General features: G+C 39.1%; 1 protein-coding gene across 1 annotated transcript; it reads left to right on the forward strand.

The window, feature by feature from the left end:
• The first annotated feature begins 978 nt into the window (after positions 1 to 978).
• LOC139474838 (sialate O-acetylesterase-like) lies at positions 979 to 12,186 on the forward strand. Its single transcript, XM_071257985.1, has 9 exons — positions 979 to 1,310; positions 2,167 to 2,516; positions 2,931 to 3,069; positions 4,112 to 4,313; positions 4,826 to 4,944; positions 6,445 to 6,584; positions 8,318 to 8,472; positions 8,764 to 8,944; positions 9,953 to 12,186. The coding sequence occupies exons 1-9, from the start codon at positions 1,196 to 1,198 to the stop codon at positions 10,265 to 10,267; spliced, it is 1,716 nt and encodes a 571-aa protein (XP_071114086.1). The 5' UTR covers positions 979 to 1,195; the 3' UTR covers positions 10,268 to 12,186.
• The last annotated feature ends 4,186 nt before the right edge of the window (positions 12,187 to 16,372 follow it).

Consider the following 16,372-nt stretch of genomic DNA (forward strand, 5'->3'; position numbering starts at 1 on the left):
CAATAATTTTAGCGTGCTTGATCGTGCTAGTGGCTTATGACAAATACCACTTCATCCAGATGCAAAACACAAGTCGGCCTAAATTACACCCGATATTGTTTTTGGATGGAATCGTCTCCCTTTCGTCCTGAAAAATGCTCCTATGGCATTTTTGCTAACCATTTCCGAGGCAAAAGATTTGGCGTTACATACTAATACATGTAAATGACATAATATTTTCTAAAAAGTTTCTTGAACATTTCAATTCACCTTATTGTAAACGTCCTTTCGTGCTCACGGTGCACTGACTTCTTTCCTACACATTGTTCTTTTTTTTATTAAGATAATTGAACAACTGTTGTTGTTTTTCTGTCCGATATGTTCATTTCAGAGACAAGATGTTAGTCTATGGCCGCCCATACACCCACTAAGGGAATAGCTGCAGCAAAGATGGCATCCATGTCGATCCTTCAAAAATAGATTCAGTCACACAGATCCCCCAAAATGTCCATGACGTGTGTCGTTTCTTAGGTTTGGCCTGGTATTATCACAAATTTGTAGCAAAATGTTCTGGTTCTGGTCTTCCCTCTATACAGCCTTCTGAAAAAAGACGCATCTATGAATTGTCCAAAAATTGCCAACAGGCAGTCGAAAAGCTAAAGCAAGCCATTACAACAGCCCCCATCCTTGCAAATCCAGAACAAAACAAACCCTTCATCCTCACAACTGATGCATCTCAAACTACAATAGAGTACATTTTAGGCTAACTTGATTCTCATGGCATAACTTGTGTTTTTTGTTTGTTTTTTTTGCTGGGTCGGTTTTCTTCGCGCAGATGGAGGCTGAGTTTGTTTGTTTGTTTTTTGCGCTGCACTCAGCAATATTCCACACACACACACACACACACACACACACACAAGATATATATATACCCGGCCGATCAGATATAGGGGGAGTAACTCTAGTTTGTTTACTTATACATGAACATTGTACCGTCACGTACGTGAATGAATATTTTGAATTTGAACCGTGGAGGCCAGGTACGCATTATTGAATGTATGTAGTTATCTGCAATTATATTCCTGTCTTCAGCAAAATACACAGATCTCGTTGTGCCATGTGTCACGGGTGAGTGGCCAAATGTTTGTTGTTTGAAGCCATAATTATATTTCAAGGGAACACGAACCACGAACAGCCGATCGACTCATTGAGCGAGATGAATTCACACATCACTTTCAGCTTGTCAGTGTTAGTCCTGTTGCTATGGGAGGCTTCGACAGCACAAAGTGAACATATTAATCGCATCTTTGAAGAGGAAGTTTCGAGCAAAGGTGAAAAAGCAAAACCCTTATTTATAGCTCGAAATAAAATTACCGTAATTGACGCAATTAGCGTTCCAGTCTGCGACATTCAGCGGTATAACCAGTCTGCACATCTATGCATAACGTCCATCCAATCCAATACCAAAATAAACACTAGGCAGGGGACCTGTGTGTGTGTGTATTGTGTGTGTGTTAATTAGGACTGTATCCTAGGTATCAAGGTATAAGATTCTATAGAATTGTGTACCTTTATCTGGAAGTTGGCATTGCCACATGATAGTTGTTAGAAGCCCAAGTATATCTTGTACCTTTTTCAACACATCTAACATCGCTGTAAAATTACAGAGCAAGTTGAACCAATTGTTCAACCAATAATACACTTATATATATTTATCCATAAGTAATGGTAATCTTTATTGACAAATAAAACATCATGAGTAAAACATGGCAGCACTTCCAGGTTACATCAAAACATGCCTATCATTGTTGGATTAAAGGAATCTGCTCACAATAAGCTAAACTAGCTTGAGGTGAGAGTGGCCCTTTGTTGTTTTTGTGAAGTGGACAGACTAAATAGTGACTGCTGCCTAATAAGGTACATGCATCCTGTACATAATTTGTCACAATTGTAATCAATCATTGCTGGTAAAATACATTTCAATTTGTCATCATATGCACATGTTGTGTTCTCAATTCCTCGTGTATGCAATCATATTGCTATTTCTCCATAATTCTGTTACTTGATCTGTCTGGATGTGGATGCCTCTCTATCTTGAAGTTACCAAACAGTCCCGCTGTGTTCCAGATAACACGGTTCGACTGTATAGTTTTTAATGTATGCACAAACTTTTGATATTATTTTCAGCCAATAAGTCATCAGCTGAAGATCCCAGCATCTTGTTCGCCTCCTACTATGGGAATCACATGGTTCTACAAAGGGCACCGAAACAGGCAGTCATCTGGGGGTACTCACCAAACATCGGAGAGGTCATCAAGGTCAAGGTGGAAGGTCAGGAGACAGTGTCAGCCACAGTTTACAAGGACAACATCTATGGTGTCGGCATCTGGAAGGTGACCTTGCCCCCAGTGTCCCAGCCAGGACCGTTTACAATCACAGCTTCATCAGCCTTGGAGGCAATCACCCTGACTGATGTCCTGTTTGGGGATGTCTGGATCTGCTCAGGCCAGTCCAATATGCAGTTCACTGTTGACAAGGTGAGTTCCGATTAAAGGGTGCTTGTAAAAAACCTTTTACAGTTCTTCCCAAAATATTAAACAGAGGTTTCCTTGTGTTTCCATTGGCTACCAAACAAAATACTTTAGCTTTAAGGCCAAAATGACAAATTCTGAGGACTTATTGGCATGCAACTAAGTATGGATTATGTTGTGTAATGCCACATCTTTAGAACAATCAGTTCAGAATTCCCATTTGTAAACAGCACTGAAAAATTACTGTCTGGCTATACATTTCCCAGAAACAACCACTGTTCAGTCAAAGCTGCATGGGGACACAACATTCCGTGGTTGGCTGGTATTGTTTTGCTACAGGAAAGTACTATAGTAGAGTTATTAGTCTGCCAGACAAGTGATTGAGTAACTGCAACACTGCATGTGTGTGTGTCCCTTCAGATATTCAATGGCTCTGCTGAACTGGCTGATGCTGCCAACTATCCTCACATTCGTCTGTTTGATGTCTCTCTCAAGTATTCTCCTGTAGAAACACTGGACCTACTCTCCATCAATGAGGGCTGGACACTACCAAGCAAAAGTAAGAATTCCCACATAGATAAGTACATATGTATATGTGAGAATTATTGATTATTTTATTTTATGAAACTATGTTTAAAATAGACATGAAACAATATTTGTCATTAAGAACTTGTTTGTTTCTTTGTTGTTTAATGCCGCACTCAGCAATATTCCAGCTATATGACGACAGCCTGTAAATAATCGAGTATGGACCAGACAATCCTATGATTGACATCATGAGCATCGATCCATGCAATTGGGATACGATGACATGCATCGACCAAGTCAGCAAGTCTGACCACCCGATCCCGTAAGACTCCTCTTTCAACAAGCATAGTCTCCTGTTATGGCAGTCATGGGTTGCTGAAGACCTATTCTCTACCCGGACCTTCACAGGTCCAGTAAGAATTTGAGTTCTATATATTACAATATATTGTAATAGGTCAAAACAAACATTGTATTGGTATAACAATATGTCACTGTTTGTATTCTTATTCATACATGATTGTGATGATTTTTTTAGAGGCATTTAGAAGTTGGAGTACTAAGTAAGGATAAGATTCATGGATGAACAACTTCTTTATTACAGTTAGGAGCGACGCTTCAGTCTAGGTTCTGACACTGTTATCGGGCACTTATGATTGTGATGGCTAATTTTTATAATGATGACAAAATGGAAGTGAAGTTTAAACAAACATTTGTGCAGGACAAATGGACAGGTCTTGTTCAAATATCTTCGAAAAGCATGGGCGTGAGGACAGCTGGTGACTGTTGTTACTGCTACGATGTTCAACATGCTACCTTTGACGGTTGTAATGAGGATGCTGGATTTGATTGTGTTGTTGATGATGGTGATGATGATTCATTAAAGTTACTTGCTCCTAATTCTTGTGTCGTCACATCTCACAATAGTTGAGTCACGATAAGATATGTATCAGTTTCCATAAAAAGTGCCATTTTTGCATAACTTTTCCCATGTTCCATGTGGCCAAGGTCACCCAAAGTCTTATATCAGTTTGGTCAGTTTGAGTTTAATACTACTAACGTCTGTCTGTCTCTAGGGACACTAGCTGATGGTACTGGAGTGTATTTCTCCGCGGTGTGCTGGTTGTATGGCAAATATCTCTACCAGGAACTTGGATATCCGATTGGATTGATCGACACGTCGTACGGCGGAACCCCCATCGAGGCCTGGTCATCAAGAGATGCCTTAGGCCAGTGTGGACTTTCCTCTACAGAGATTGTGGAATCCTTCATGCACATGTATGAGAATATTTATAGAAATATGTCTACTGTTGCTATATTGATATTATTAAGATCAAGGTTGGATTAGGGATCTTTTTTTGACCACTGGTTATGTCAAATATTAGAGTTATGTAATACTTTAAAATGTACATATGAAAATCACAAAAGGTTTTCAAACGACTGAGAGCTGTTTGTCTCAATTAGACATGTAACATTTTGACTTCTGACTTCTGAGGTGAAATGGGGTTTAACGTTGCAACAAAGACTATTGCACTTACATAGCGACATGCGTGCATGCGTGTATGAATTATTGTTTACAAAAATGCTTACAATTCATATGTATTTAATATTCAGTTTTTCCATATATTAACTTGCATGATTTGCAAAAGGGATTTCTTTGACAATAATTTTCATTCTCTTTCGCATATACAAAATTGTAAAAAATCTGTACATCAAAAGAAAATAATAAGAATTTGCCACAAGTCACAAGTGTGTAGTGACTATTGTCAGCATCACTGTTTCCCCCTCAGTGATGACGGTGAGAGGGACACACCTGGCTACAGGAACCAGCTCACCCCTACCCAGCTGTGGAACTGCATGATCCACCCTCTACTCAACATGACCATATATGGAGCCATCTGGTACCAAGGTACTGTTAGGTTTGTCATACATATCCACATGCTGAGTATGTCGGATCAGCAGATAACAATTTAGCCATGGAGTATGGCCTAGTTGGATATATAGAGGTTATCACACAACTTTGTTAGGGGATGATAATATCCTGTGTTAGGAATAAACATTGTATTTAGCAAGCCTTGGCGCTCTAAATACATAGTGTTTATTCCTAATACAGGATATTTACCAATAATTAAATTTTCGTTGTGTTCATGGAAATTCCTGCATTCTGATTAGCTGAATTGGTCACGTGTTATTGCATTCATTTCCCAATGAATGTAAAAAATTAAGCCACGCCCACCGCTGCACACTACTTTTATTACTGCGGAATGTCGGGGAATCCCAATATTACAGTCGAGGGAATTCCCTTTCTGCTCACGTGTATCGTCATGCAGAGGACATTTAGCGACTTTCATGCATATTCATTGTCCAAACTACCCTTTGAAACCGAAGGCCGAGAATGAATGAAACATCAAACGTGCAGGCTCGCTCGCCAGTTTTTTTTCCTGCTCGCCTCGGTTGAACTTTCATGTCTTCGCGTTTCATTTCTAACTAGCATTTCTCCAACTGTTTTACCGTAATCAGAGAAGTAATGTTTGAATCACGCAGTAAATGACCATGTTATTTGAAACAGCCGCCTTCTCTCGGACATATTTCTTCCGGTTCGTTACAGTCTGACTGTTGCAAGTCTTTTCGCCTCTTGCCTTAATTGACAGGTCCAATGAACATTGTTTTAATCCCACTCTCCGTTGATTGGCTACTGACTGTGTAGGCGTGTCAAGTTATGTGCATAAATTAAACGATCACCTGATTCATGTCACGCCACTGTATGTATTCCTACACCTGGAATGTTCATCAATGCCGTCATTTTTGTCTGTTTTGAAATATGCAACTGTTTGGGGTTAAACTATTGTAGATAAAACATGTTTTACGTTTAATTATAAGCATTGACTGTGTATTTTTTTCGGTTCATTGAGGTCGAAAAACCGATGTGCAAACTGTATGAATCCGCGTAGCACAATCAATCCTTAATTGGCTTTATCCTCCCGAAAAACCTATCCATTATATGAGAAACAGAAATTATTAGCTGAGCGTGTTTCCGTATCATAAATGTCATGTACATGTATGAGGAATAGGACTTGTATCATATGTGAGCACTACTTGAGCACCTGAATTGGAAACATGAAAAGATTTGCAAAATATCTGTCAATGCCCAGTTGGTAGTACACATGCTTTGCAAATCCTTCAACCTGAGATCTGTGTTGTTTGTGAACTGGATTTATGGTTCGTCACACAATTTTGATTGGACTCTGCAGGATGGCCTCGGGAGGATGGGTTATAAGTTATTTTACACCTGTAGTTCACCAGTGTGGGCAGGGAATGGATGGTTCTTGAGTCATTTTGTATCCAGTGGGTTATAAAGCACAGTTTAATGAATCGGAATATTAAGAATTTTCCATACCGTCCCATGCAGGAGAGAACAATGCCATGCCTGGCGCCAACACCCACAAGTACAACTGCACCTTCCCTGCCATGATCTCAGACTGGAGACTCAAGTTCAACCAGGGCTCACTCGGACAGACTGACAAACTTTTCCCTTTTGGATTTGTTCAGGTAACTGAAACTGCTGGGCTGTGTATCCTGCTGTGTATGATCAACAAGGGCTGAGTCAACCTTCAAGGCTTGTCGTATACAATAAGCATTAGTTTCCCAAATCTGTTTTCACCACTTGCTCAGGAAACCTGGGATAGAAAATAGTTTTGGTCCTCTTCTTTAGCAGAAACACTGTCAAAACAGTGTATACTTTAAGTTACAACGCAATCATTCTTGCACTTTAGTAGCACTAAGAAAAACATAATAGAAAGACTGCTTGCTGGGATTTGTTTGATTTCCTCAAAGATACCCGCTATTCCTTTTTCTGGAATAAAATGTTTTATGAGGTAAATGACTAAGTCCAATCTCATTAAAATCAGATCTTAGTTCTCGCTACCTCTAAACAAAGAACTAAGATCTGATTTTAATGAGATTGGACTAAGTCCTACTGACCAATTTTTAAAAAAAGATGGGGAGCTATGAATTATATTACACAAGATGTTCTTATTGCCTACTACACCAATTTCTCACTATACTACAAAGCCCTCACAGTTAAAAGTATTGTTAATAATATTTAACTTTAAATACTTTAAATACATAAAGATAAAATCTTTATCTATACAGAAACGAAATAGTTTTTATAGGTTAGCGTGATTGTTTTTGAGAAAATGGGTCACGACATGTTTGTTTCCTTCAAAAGTGCAGCAACATTCAAGTAATGATGCTATACAGTGCTATGATGTCATTGAGGTTTCATTGCAACGTAAGGAACATTGAAGAGCTGTTCTCAGTTATTTTGCTATAAGCAACATGCGACCTTTTGGAATATGGGAATTAATCATATTCAAATCTCATTCAAAACAGATTTTTTACCCCATACTTTGTGTAGATCTGATGACAGAACATCATGTCAGGTGAACCGTGAACGAACTTTGGCTGCCCAATCTTATTGAAGGATGCGTGGGGTTTTTAACGATCAAGAAGTCCGTTTTGTGAAATGATTTGTTTTCATTTCTTCACAACTTCAATCTTCAGATTTTGATCTTTCCAAATGGAAAGTGCAACAGTAAAGAAATGTACCCTTGATAGTACACCCTTTTGAATGTAGATGCAATGGCACTCAGAAACAACAAGATGTATAAAATATCCACTACAATACTAAGCATGCCTTTATGTTTTTGCATTTGGAACTCACTGGTTATGTCCATCTTTGCAAAACAGGAATCACATATATGTTTGTTGGGGTGGATCTCGGAATTATAAACAAGGGGCTTCCACTTGACCATTTATTAATAATTTTACTTTGACAACCAAATCAACATGTTATCATGATAGGAAATGTGCATACAAATTTCATCAGATTTTTAAGAAAAAAGGGTGGCCACACCCAGATCCCCTCCCCCAGTAGGTGTACACTATATATACCAAAGTCTCGAGGTGAGCAACAAACATGATTGGTGGACATGTAAGGTGTCCAGACAACGATGGGGGTGCTCGACACAGCACACCCTCTCAGAATGCACAAGTGGGTTGACTAACAACTTGTCATAAAAGGACCCCAGCGAAAGTTTGGGTTGTGCAGCAAACACAAACTCACACCGGCTGACATCTTTAAAACAAGCTTGAGCATTGTCTTGCCAAAAGCCTGGTTTTGATTTCCATCATGGGTCCAGTTTTTGGAGCCCTTCCCTACCTTCCTCGGTGATGATACTGCAAGACTGTAGATCAACCTTATTATCATCTCACTTGCACAGTTGGGTCCAATGAATCCTGATCCTCCTACGTCCGGGTTCCCGGAGATCCGGTGGCACCAGACCGCTGACTATGGCTATGTTCCAAATCCTAAGATGGAGAAAACATTCATGGCTGTTGCCATGGATCTGGCTGACTTTATCTCCCCTTGGTGGCCGTGAGTACTGAATACCCAGTACAGTCCTCTCACATCTTCCTCTCGATGTCCAATGATCACTTTGTCAGGAAATGTAGGTAAAGTTTAAATAAATGGAGAAAAAAAGTTCATCGTGGATAACAAATTTGTTGATAGTTAGAAAAATCATCCTTTATCATTTTAGCTCTACTTTTGTACTTTAATAAAATTTGCCATTTCCTTTGGCCAAAAGAGCCATTTTCATACCTCATCAATTTGAACAATGCTACAGGACAACATGTTTCTGTTACAAAATATGAATCCTCATTTCAGAGTCCATTTTCGAGACAAGACAGATGTTGGCAAGCGGCTGGTTGCTGGAGGGCTGAGGGTGGCGTACAGTCGGGACGTGTTGGCTGACGGTCCACGGCCCATGACAATAACTGAGGGGTCAAGCAACCTGACCCTTACATACACACAACCGATCCTGTACCACAACCGGGATGGATTTGAGGTAAACTACACATTACTTTTGTTTCTTGTCAGTTCAGTAGTGTATCTTGTAGATCACATGACAGCCTTATTCAGGACAGTCTCTGTTCATGACCTTATGTCAAAATATGTATTGAGAACCTATTTAAAACAAACCTTTGATTACATGTGATATCAAAAGTTAATTAATTATGATGAAATGTGTTAAAATCAAGACATGAAAACATAATCAAGCAATTCTCGTAATATGTATACTGTAAACAGGCTCAATCGCAAAAATTAAAAACGCAAAAATAAGTATAAATAAGTAGTTGTTCACATACTTTATTCATTGCAACACGTCGTCAAATGATGAAATCATCAACCAGAATGTACAGCACACAAGTTACTCAATAAGTTAAAAACACAAATGAATGCAGAATGGTCACACAATACATCACAAATGACAGTGTAAACAGACCAATTAGTGTCACTGTTACCTCACAGTAATCCTGCCTTCCTCCAACCTCGCTTGATTGCGTCAGTGTCCTTTGCAATTTTGTCCACACAGGAAACAAGCCATCTCCAGTGATTGGCTGAGTGTGTCACGGTTATCCCTTGATAGATGACTTGGGGGGAGTAGCATGTCTCCACTTTGGGTGCATCCAATAAGCGCTGTTACTTCTCGTTTGTCGTCTAATCCGATTATGTCCACTTGCTTTGAACTCGCAAAAATATATCGTCGCAGTATTGTCTTTGGTGTGGTATTCGCAATATTTTAACGGTGCAGATATAAAGCTGTTTATAGTATTAAACACTATTATCAAGTCAGTCTGTATTATAATGCTATTTTTCCTCACTCTAGTTCATGGGTTTTTTAACCTGGGCCTATGGCTTATATTGCGTGATGAATAAACACATTTGAAACTGATCAAGGGCACTTTTATAGCATGCTTTGATATGGCCTAAAAAGAAGAAATCTGTTTAGATGTTTTGCAGATTACTTGAAACTTGATAATGATTTGATTAATGCCCAACCAAACTATTTCAGATTCTGTGCAGTGTCCAGTCCAAGTTGAGCGGACCACCTCCACCACAACCCCCCTACTGGACCTCTGCACCAATCATCTCCCCCCTCCCCACCAGCATCACATTGTACTCTCTGGTGTGTGGGGAGGGGCAGACTGTCCTGGGGCTCAGATACAGCTGGAGGGAGTCCCCCTGTGCCTTCAAGACCTGCACGGTGTACTCGGCGGACAACCCTCTCCTCCCTGGACCTCCCTTCCTGGTGTACCGGAAGATGACTGGGGTAGCCGGGACAGTTCACACGATAGACTGGAACACACCGACTACCATTCACAATTAATACATTACAGAGACAGACACACATATAGACTTTATACAGTATTTCATAGACTGGAACACACCGACTGCCATTCACAATTAATACATTACAGAGGCAGACACACTTATAGACTTTATACAGTATTTCATAGACTGAACCACACCGACTGCCATTCACAATTAATACATTACAGAGGCAGACACACATATAGACTTTATACAGTATTTCATAGACTGAACCACACCGACTGCCATTCACAATTAATACATTACAGAGGCAGACACACATATAGACTTTATACAGTATTTCATAGACTGAACCACACCGACTGCCATTCACAATTAATACATTACAGAGGCAGACACACATATAGACTTTATACAGTATTTCATAGACTGGAACCAACCGACTGCCATTCACAATTAATACATTACAGAGACAGACACAGAGATAGACTTTATACAGTATTTCATAGCCTGGAACACACAGAACTGTTATTTGAAAAGAATACAGGCCTCAAAGTTTAAAATTTTCCTAAGTAGCCCTATGGCTACAAGTATTTTTTTCCAGTGGTAAAATGAAGAAGTCAAGCCAATAGTGTATGTAGCCAAAGCATTCAAAATGATCTTTTATCAAATAGCTATTATATGTACAAGTTATAGCATTAGTCTTGAAATTGTTTATTGGTGGCAACTGTACTTGAGTTTTGTTATTTGTGACTCGAACAATGATGCAATTTATGCTACTAGATTATATAGGTATATCCTTGCTTATCCAATAAACTATCAGCTAAAATAAAATACTAATTACATTAATATTTATGTATTTGGGTTCATTGTTGACTCTCGGAGGAATTATTTGTGAGTACAATAAGTAGCAGACATGTTTATTTTTGTGTTTACATATGTGTTGCAACAGACTTTAGTCACCACAAGATTTTTTCAAGGTAGTCATTTGGCTACCTCTGAAATTTAGACAGTAGACAAATTGAAATTTAGGTCACATTAGTGACCGTTTTAGTTGCATCTTTGAGGCCTGGAATATGTTATACCTATAGTGATACATTGAGACTACAGGAATGTGTCTCTTGCAAGTTTCAATGATCCTAGATTGATCCTAGAAATAATGTGAATGGCTTATTTATCTGTGCTACACGGGCAGTGGCCTGTCACGGAGAAAGAGGTTTGATCCCCCTCTGGGTACACAATGTGTGAGTACCTCAAGAGCCACAAGACCCAGTGAAAAGTGTCCAGTTTTTCTTTGCAAATTACAGGCACTAATATCCAACATTGGTTAATTTGTATATTCACATGACAATTAACATATCGATGCAGAAGAATTGTATAATTCATATTTTATTTCATAACATCTCTACTTGCAACTCAGGGGGTATATTATTTTTATACTTGTTACATATATCTCAGTTTTACTTTAAATATATACTACAAAGGTGATCCTTAGAATACTTTGAAATCCTTCATGCTGGTGAAATGGGCATCAAGGTTTGCTGTGATATATTATTTTATTGCTGAATCATGCAATCTTCCTCCCAAAATGAGGAAATGTGTGCTGAGCAGGTCATGAGCTGATGTGAACCATGCCAGATTGATAAATGGTGAAATGGTGCTTGTGATATTATGCATTTCTGAGCATGATGGACACCTTGTCGTGCTCTTCTTAACATTTGGTGGAAACCTTTTTATGTATAAGCGAATTGTGTAATTGTTATAAACATAGTTTTCTGTGTGCATCTTTAAATATATATTTGTGTTTGACTCAATGATTAGGTGAGATTTTGTATCAGTACTACTTATTAATCAGAGCTTTTACACTAGGCTGTGGCAGGAAGAAATAAAACTAAGAATATTCAGAAATACTTTTCACTTTCTCAAAATCAACCAGAGAAAGTATGGTAGTAACTGTTAAATTCCCACCAGCCACCTACCACCTGCATGTAGTACATTTTCTGTATGTGTTCAGGATACACTTATTATTTAGTTTGAAACTATGGTATTGGCTTTTATGGCTGTAAATACACTTAGTTTCCTAATAGTATTATCACCTATTCAAATCTTGATTTTGCTGTATTGAACTATTAAGGTTGAATTTGTTTGGTTGATGCATGTCATCGTATCCCAATTGCGTAGATCGATGCTCATGATGTCAATCACTGGAGTGTCAGGTCTAGACTCGATTATTTAGACTGCCATAATATAGCTGGAATATTGCTGAGTGCTGCATTAAACAACAAAGAAACAAACAAGTAACTAAAGTAGAGTGGATGGTCAAATCGGTGACTGTGTGAGATGTTGCGGTTAATATCATCCACTGTTTTGTATGACCCAGATTTTTTTATTTACAAACCGCAATGATATAGTTGGAATATTATTGACTGTAGCTTGAAACAAGAAACCCAGAACTCATGATGGATATATTCTCTTCAAGAAACAGATTTTCTATATTGGTCACACCGAATCTAAACATAGGTCACACTCTGTTGTAGTTAAATGTATTCATATATACAGTGTCCCATAAGGGACAGTGAGTCTGTTTTTCAATATTTTGATATTTCACTTACATTTATCGTAACCTTTTGCAAATTTGTCATAGAAATATGTGATAAATCATGTATAAAGTAGATAATGAATCGCTGAAATGTAAATCGAAAATGTCAAAAACTAAAATGAAAATGTCAAAAACAAAAACGAATATGTCAAAAACAAAAGCGAATATGTCAAAAACAAAAGTGACTAAAATGAAAATACAGAAAAGAATTTCCACCGTGGTGAAAACTATTTACAACACGGTGATAATATTTCCACCTCAGTGATAATATTTACACCATGGTGGAAATACTTTTCTGTATTTTCATTTTAGTTTTTGATATTTTCGCTTTTGTTTTTGACATATTCGTTTTTGTTTTTGACATTTTCATTTTAGTTTTTGACATTTTCGATTTACATTTCAGCGATACAATAGCTACTTGAAAGTACATTTTCCATGTTTTCGGTTGTTTATATATATGATTTATCACATATTTGTATGAAGAATTGGGTTAATTTGCAAAAGGTTACGATAAAAGTAAGTGAAATATCAAAATATTGAAAAACAGACTCCATGTCCCTTATGGGCCATCGTACATATAGCCATTTCTTGAAGAAAATGACGTATTGTACCAGAACTCAGACCTCTAAATAGAAGCTTTGGCAATGAACACACACCTAGAATCATAAATGTTTCCTGAGCAAACGTGTTCCATCAGGGGAGATAATTCGTGCGGTTTTGTTTGGCGGGTGTATCGTGAGATTGAGCATGATCAGCTGGTATTTGGCCATGTGAAATATCACAACTCTAAGTGTATCACGGTCGATTACCATGCGCATATAGAGTATTAATTTACAAAGCAATTTTATTATGCTTCCAGGATAATGGCATGAAATGTTTGGTTTGGTTTGTTTGTTGTTTAACGATGCACTCATCAGTATTCCAGCTATATGACGGCGGTCTGTAAACAATCGAGTCCAGACCAGACATCCCAGTGATCGATATCATGAGCACCGATCCCCGCCTTAAGATACAAGGCATGCATCTACCAAGTCAGCGAGCCTGACCACCCGATCCCGTTCGTCGCCTCTTACGACAAGCATAGTCGCCTTTAACGGCAAGCACTGATTGCTGAAGACCTCGTATTATACCCCGGAATTTCACGGGTCGACTTGTGCCAGTATCTGGTTCTAGCAAACGCGACTCAAATCAAAGCATAATACTGTTTCATTCCTCACACGGAAACCATTATTTTTCGAAAATGACGTACTTTTTTACACTTTCATTTCCAGTATCCCATTTGGATTTGTTTATTGTAAAAAGTCAATTAGGGATCCAATAACCTAATATCTGCGTACTGCTTGATATTATACATAGCATATAACTTACTCAGAATAAATGAGCATTATTTAACCCTTGTTTGTGCCGTTATGATTATATCCCCACCTTTTGATGAAAATGTAGTCGTTAATAACCCAGTAACACCACACACCAAGGTCGTCGAAAGGATTCTGTAATGTTCAAGAACACCCTAAGCAGGAGCGGAATTGGTGTATCTCCACTCTCTACCCGTAGAAGATGAGTGAGTGAGTATGGTTTTACGCCGCTTTTAGCAATATTCCAGCAATATCACGGCAGGGGACACCAGAAATGGGCTTCACACATTGTACCCAAGTCGGGAATCGAACCCGGGTCTTCGACGTGACGAGCGAACGCTTAAACAATGCACTAGGCTACCCGACCGCCCGATTGTGTTGGGATATGCTGATTTCTCCAAACCATTGCAACTGTAAACGGACGCAAGTACACACGTCCTTGGAGCTGTTTCGTACCAAAAAGACAGGTAAACAACGAGTGGCTGCCCATGCCAGCCGAGGGTTGGGTAGATCAGAAAAGAAATGTTCAGCACACGTTGGAATTCTTATGTTTGAAATGGGTCATCTCTGAAAGAATTCTACAATCACCTCTATGGAAACAACTTTGTTGTACTCACGGACAATAACCCACGACAGCTCACCTTGATGCAACAGGACACGGATGGTTGGCGGCCTTATAACTGCACCATCACCTACAGACCAAAGAAAGGAAACGTAGATACCAAGCAATGCTTTGTCAAGATTACCTAAGAGAGATGACACTGACGCAGTAGAACTAACATAGTGAGTGCAATTTGTAACAAGGTTTCGGTCCCTAGCTGGTAGGAAACATTTTGCATGTCTGCTGATGTTATAGGTGATGCTGACTCAGAAGTATTTGATGACAAGTACACAATGCCAAGGAATGGAGTCACGCAAAACCAAGCTATTGCCACAAGCATGGACAGTCTTGGAGTTGGACAGAAATCCGACAGGACACTTAGCATTTGGGACAAGGAAATGACCTCGCTGCTAAAAGGCTGCCATCATTTTAGGATCAAGCATAGAGTTTTATACAGAATCACCAGTCCAGAGGTCACTGAACAGGAACAGCTAGTCTTACCTTCTAGATGTAGTTCAGCAGCCCTCAGCAGCTTGCACGACAGCGTCGGACACCCTGGGGAGACAGGACATTTTCCCTGCTGAAGGAACGTTTTTTTTCTGGTCAGGCATGGCACGTGATGTTAACATCCATCTAAGGACTCGTGAACGATGTGTCAAGAAGAAAGCGAATACAGACAGAGACCCATTAGTAAACATCGAGCCAACCCAAATACTAGTGCATTGATTTTCTTACCTTAGAATCATCAAAGGGAGGACATCAGTACGTGCTAGTAATCACAGATCAGTTTACTAGATACGTCCAAGTTTACCCCTCAAGAACACCTCGGACAGAACCACGACAGATCTATTCTTTAACAACTTCGTCAGTCACTACGGGTCACCAAGGAGGATCCACTCCGACAAAGGTGATAACTTTGTTGGAAATCTGATGACCGAGCTCTGTAAGCTATTAAGAACTGACAAGTCCTGCAGTACACCATGTCACGCAATGGGTAATGACCTGTGTGAAAGATTTAACAGAATTCTTTTGAACATGCTGGGAACACTGGATCCAGAAGCTAAGAAAGATTGCAGACACAGGTTGCGCCCTTAATTCATGCCTATGACTGTTCAAGGCATGAGACCAACAAGCATTCTCCATACTTTCTTATGTTGTACGTCACCCAAAACTTCCCACAGATTTAGCTTTTGGTCTGAACATAGAGCCAGTAAAGCCAAGATCTATGCTCAAATATACATAGTCATTGAGAAAGAAACTGCAACATGCACACGGCCTGGCTGCCAAAAAGGCGATAATCCTAAACTGAAGTAGTCCTCTACACGATACATTCAATGAAAGAACCTATGTATGTATTAACTTACATGGGCACGTTCATGAACCCTACCTACATTTGAACGAAGTCCAGTTTCCTTGACCTGGAGACGCAAAATCTAAAAGTATCATGAGCATCAATAGGTCTGTGTTCCCAACATGTTTAACTTAACAATACTGATGCGGCTAGATTTTGATGCTCTGATATCAGATGTACATTCATTCTAAATAGATGTATTAACTCATTAAATTAGACCATGACTTGGATCCCGACTTACGTAGAGCAGGAAG

Source organism: Haliotis cracherodii, unplaced genomic scaffold, assembly GCF_022045235.1.
Source record: "Haliotis cracherodii isolate W230 unplaced genomic scaffold, xgHalCrac1.p SCAF_3, whole genome shotgun sequence".
Taxonomy (NCBI): Eukaryota; Metazoa; Mollusca; class Gastropoda; order Lepetellida; family Haliotidae; genus Haliotis; species Haliotis cracherodii.

Bases quoted from the DNA above. Each gene is read 5' to 3' on its own strand.
- LOC139474838 (XM_071257985.1), top strand. From the start codon at position 1,196: ATGAATTCACACATCACTTTCAGCTTGTCAGTGTTAGTCCTGTTGCTA. The intron at 3,070-4,111 runs GTAAGAATTCCC...GTCTGTCTCTAG, and splicing joins CTGGACACTACCAAGCAAAA to GGACACTAGCTGATGGTACT. The intron at 8,473-8,763 runs GTGAGTACTGAA...TCCTCATTTCAG, and splicing joins TTTATCTCCCCTTGGTGGCC to AGTCCATTTTCGAGACAAGA.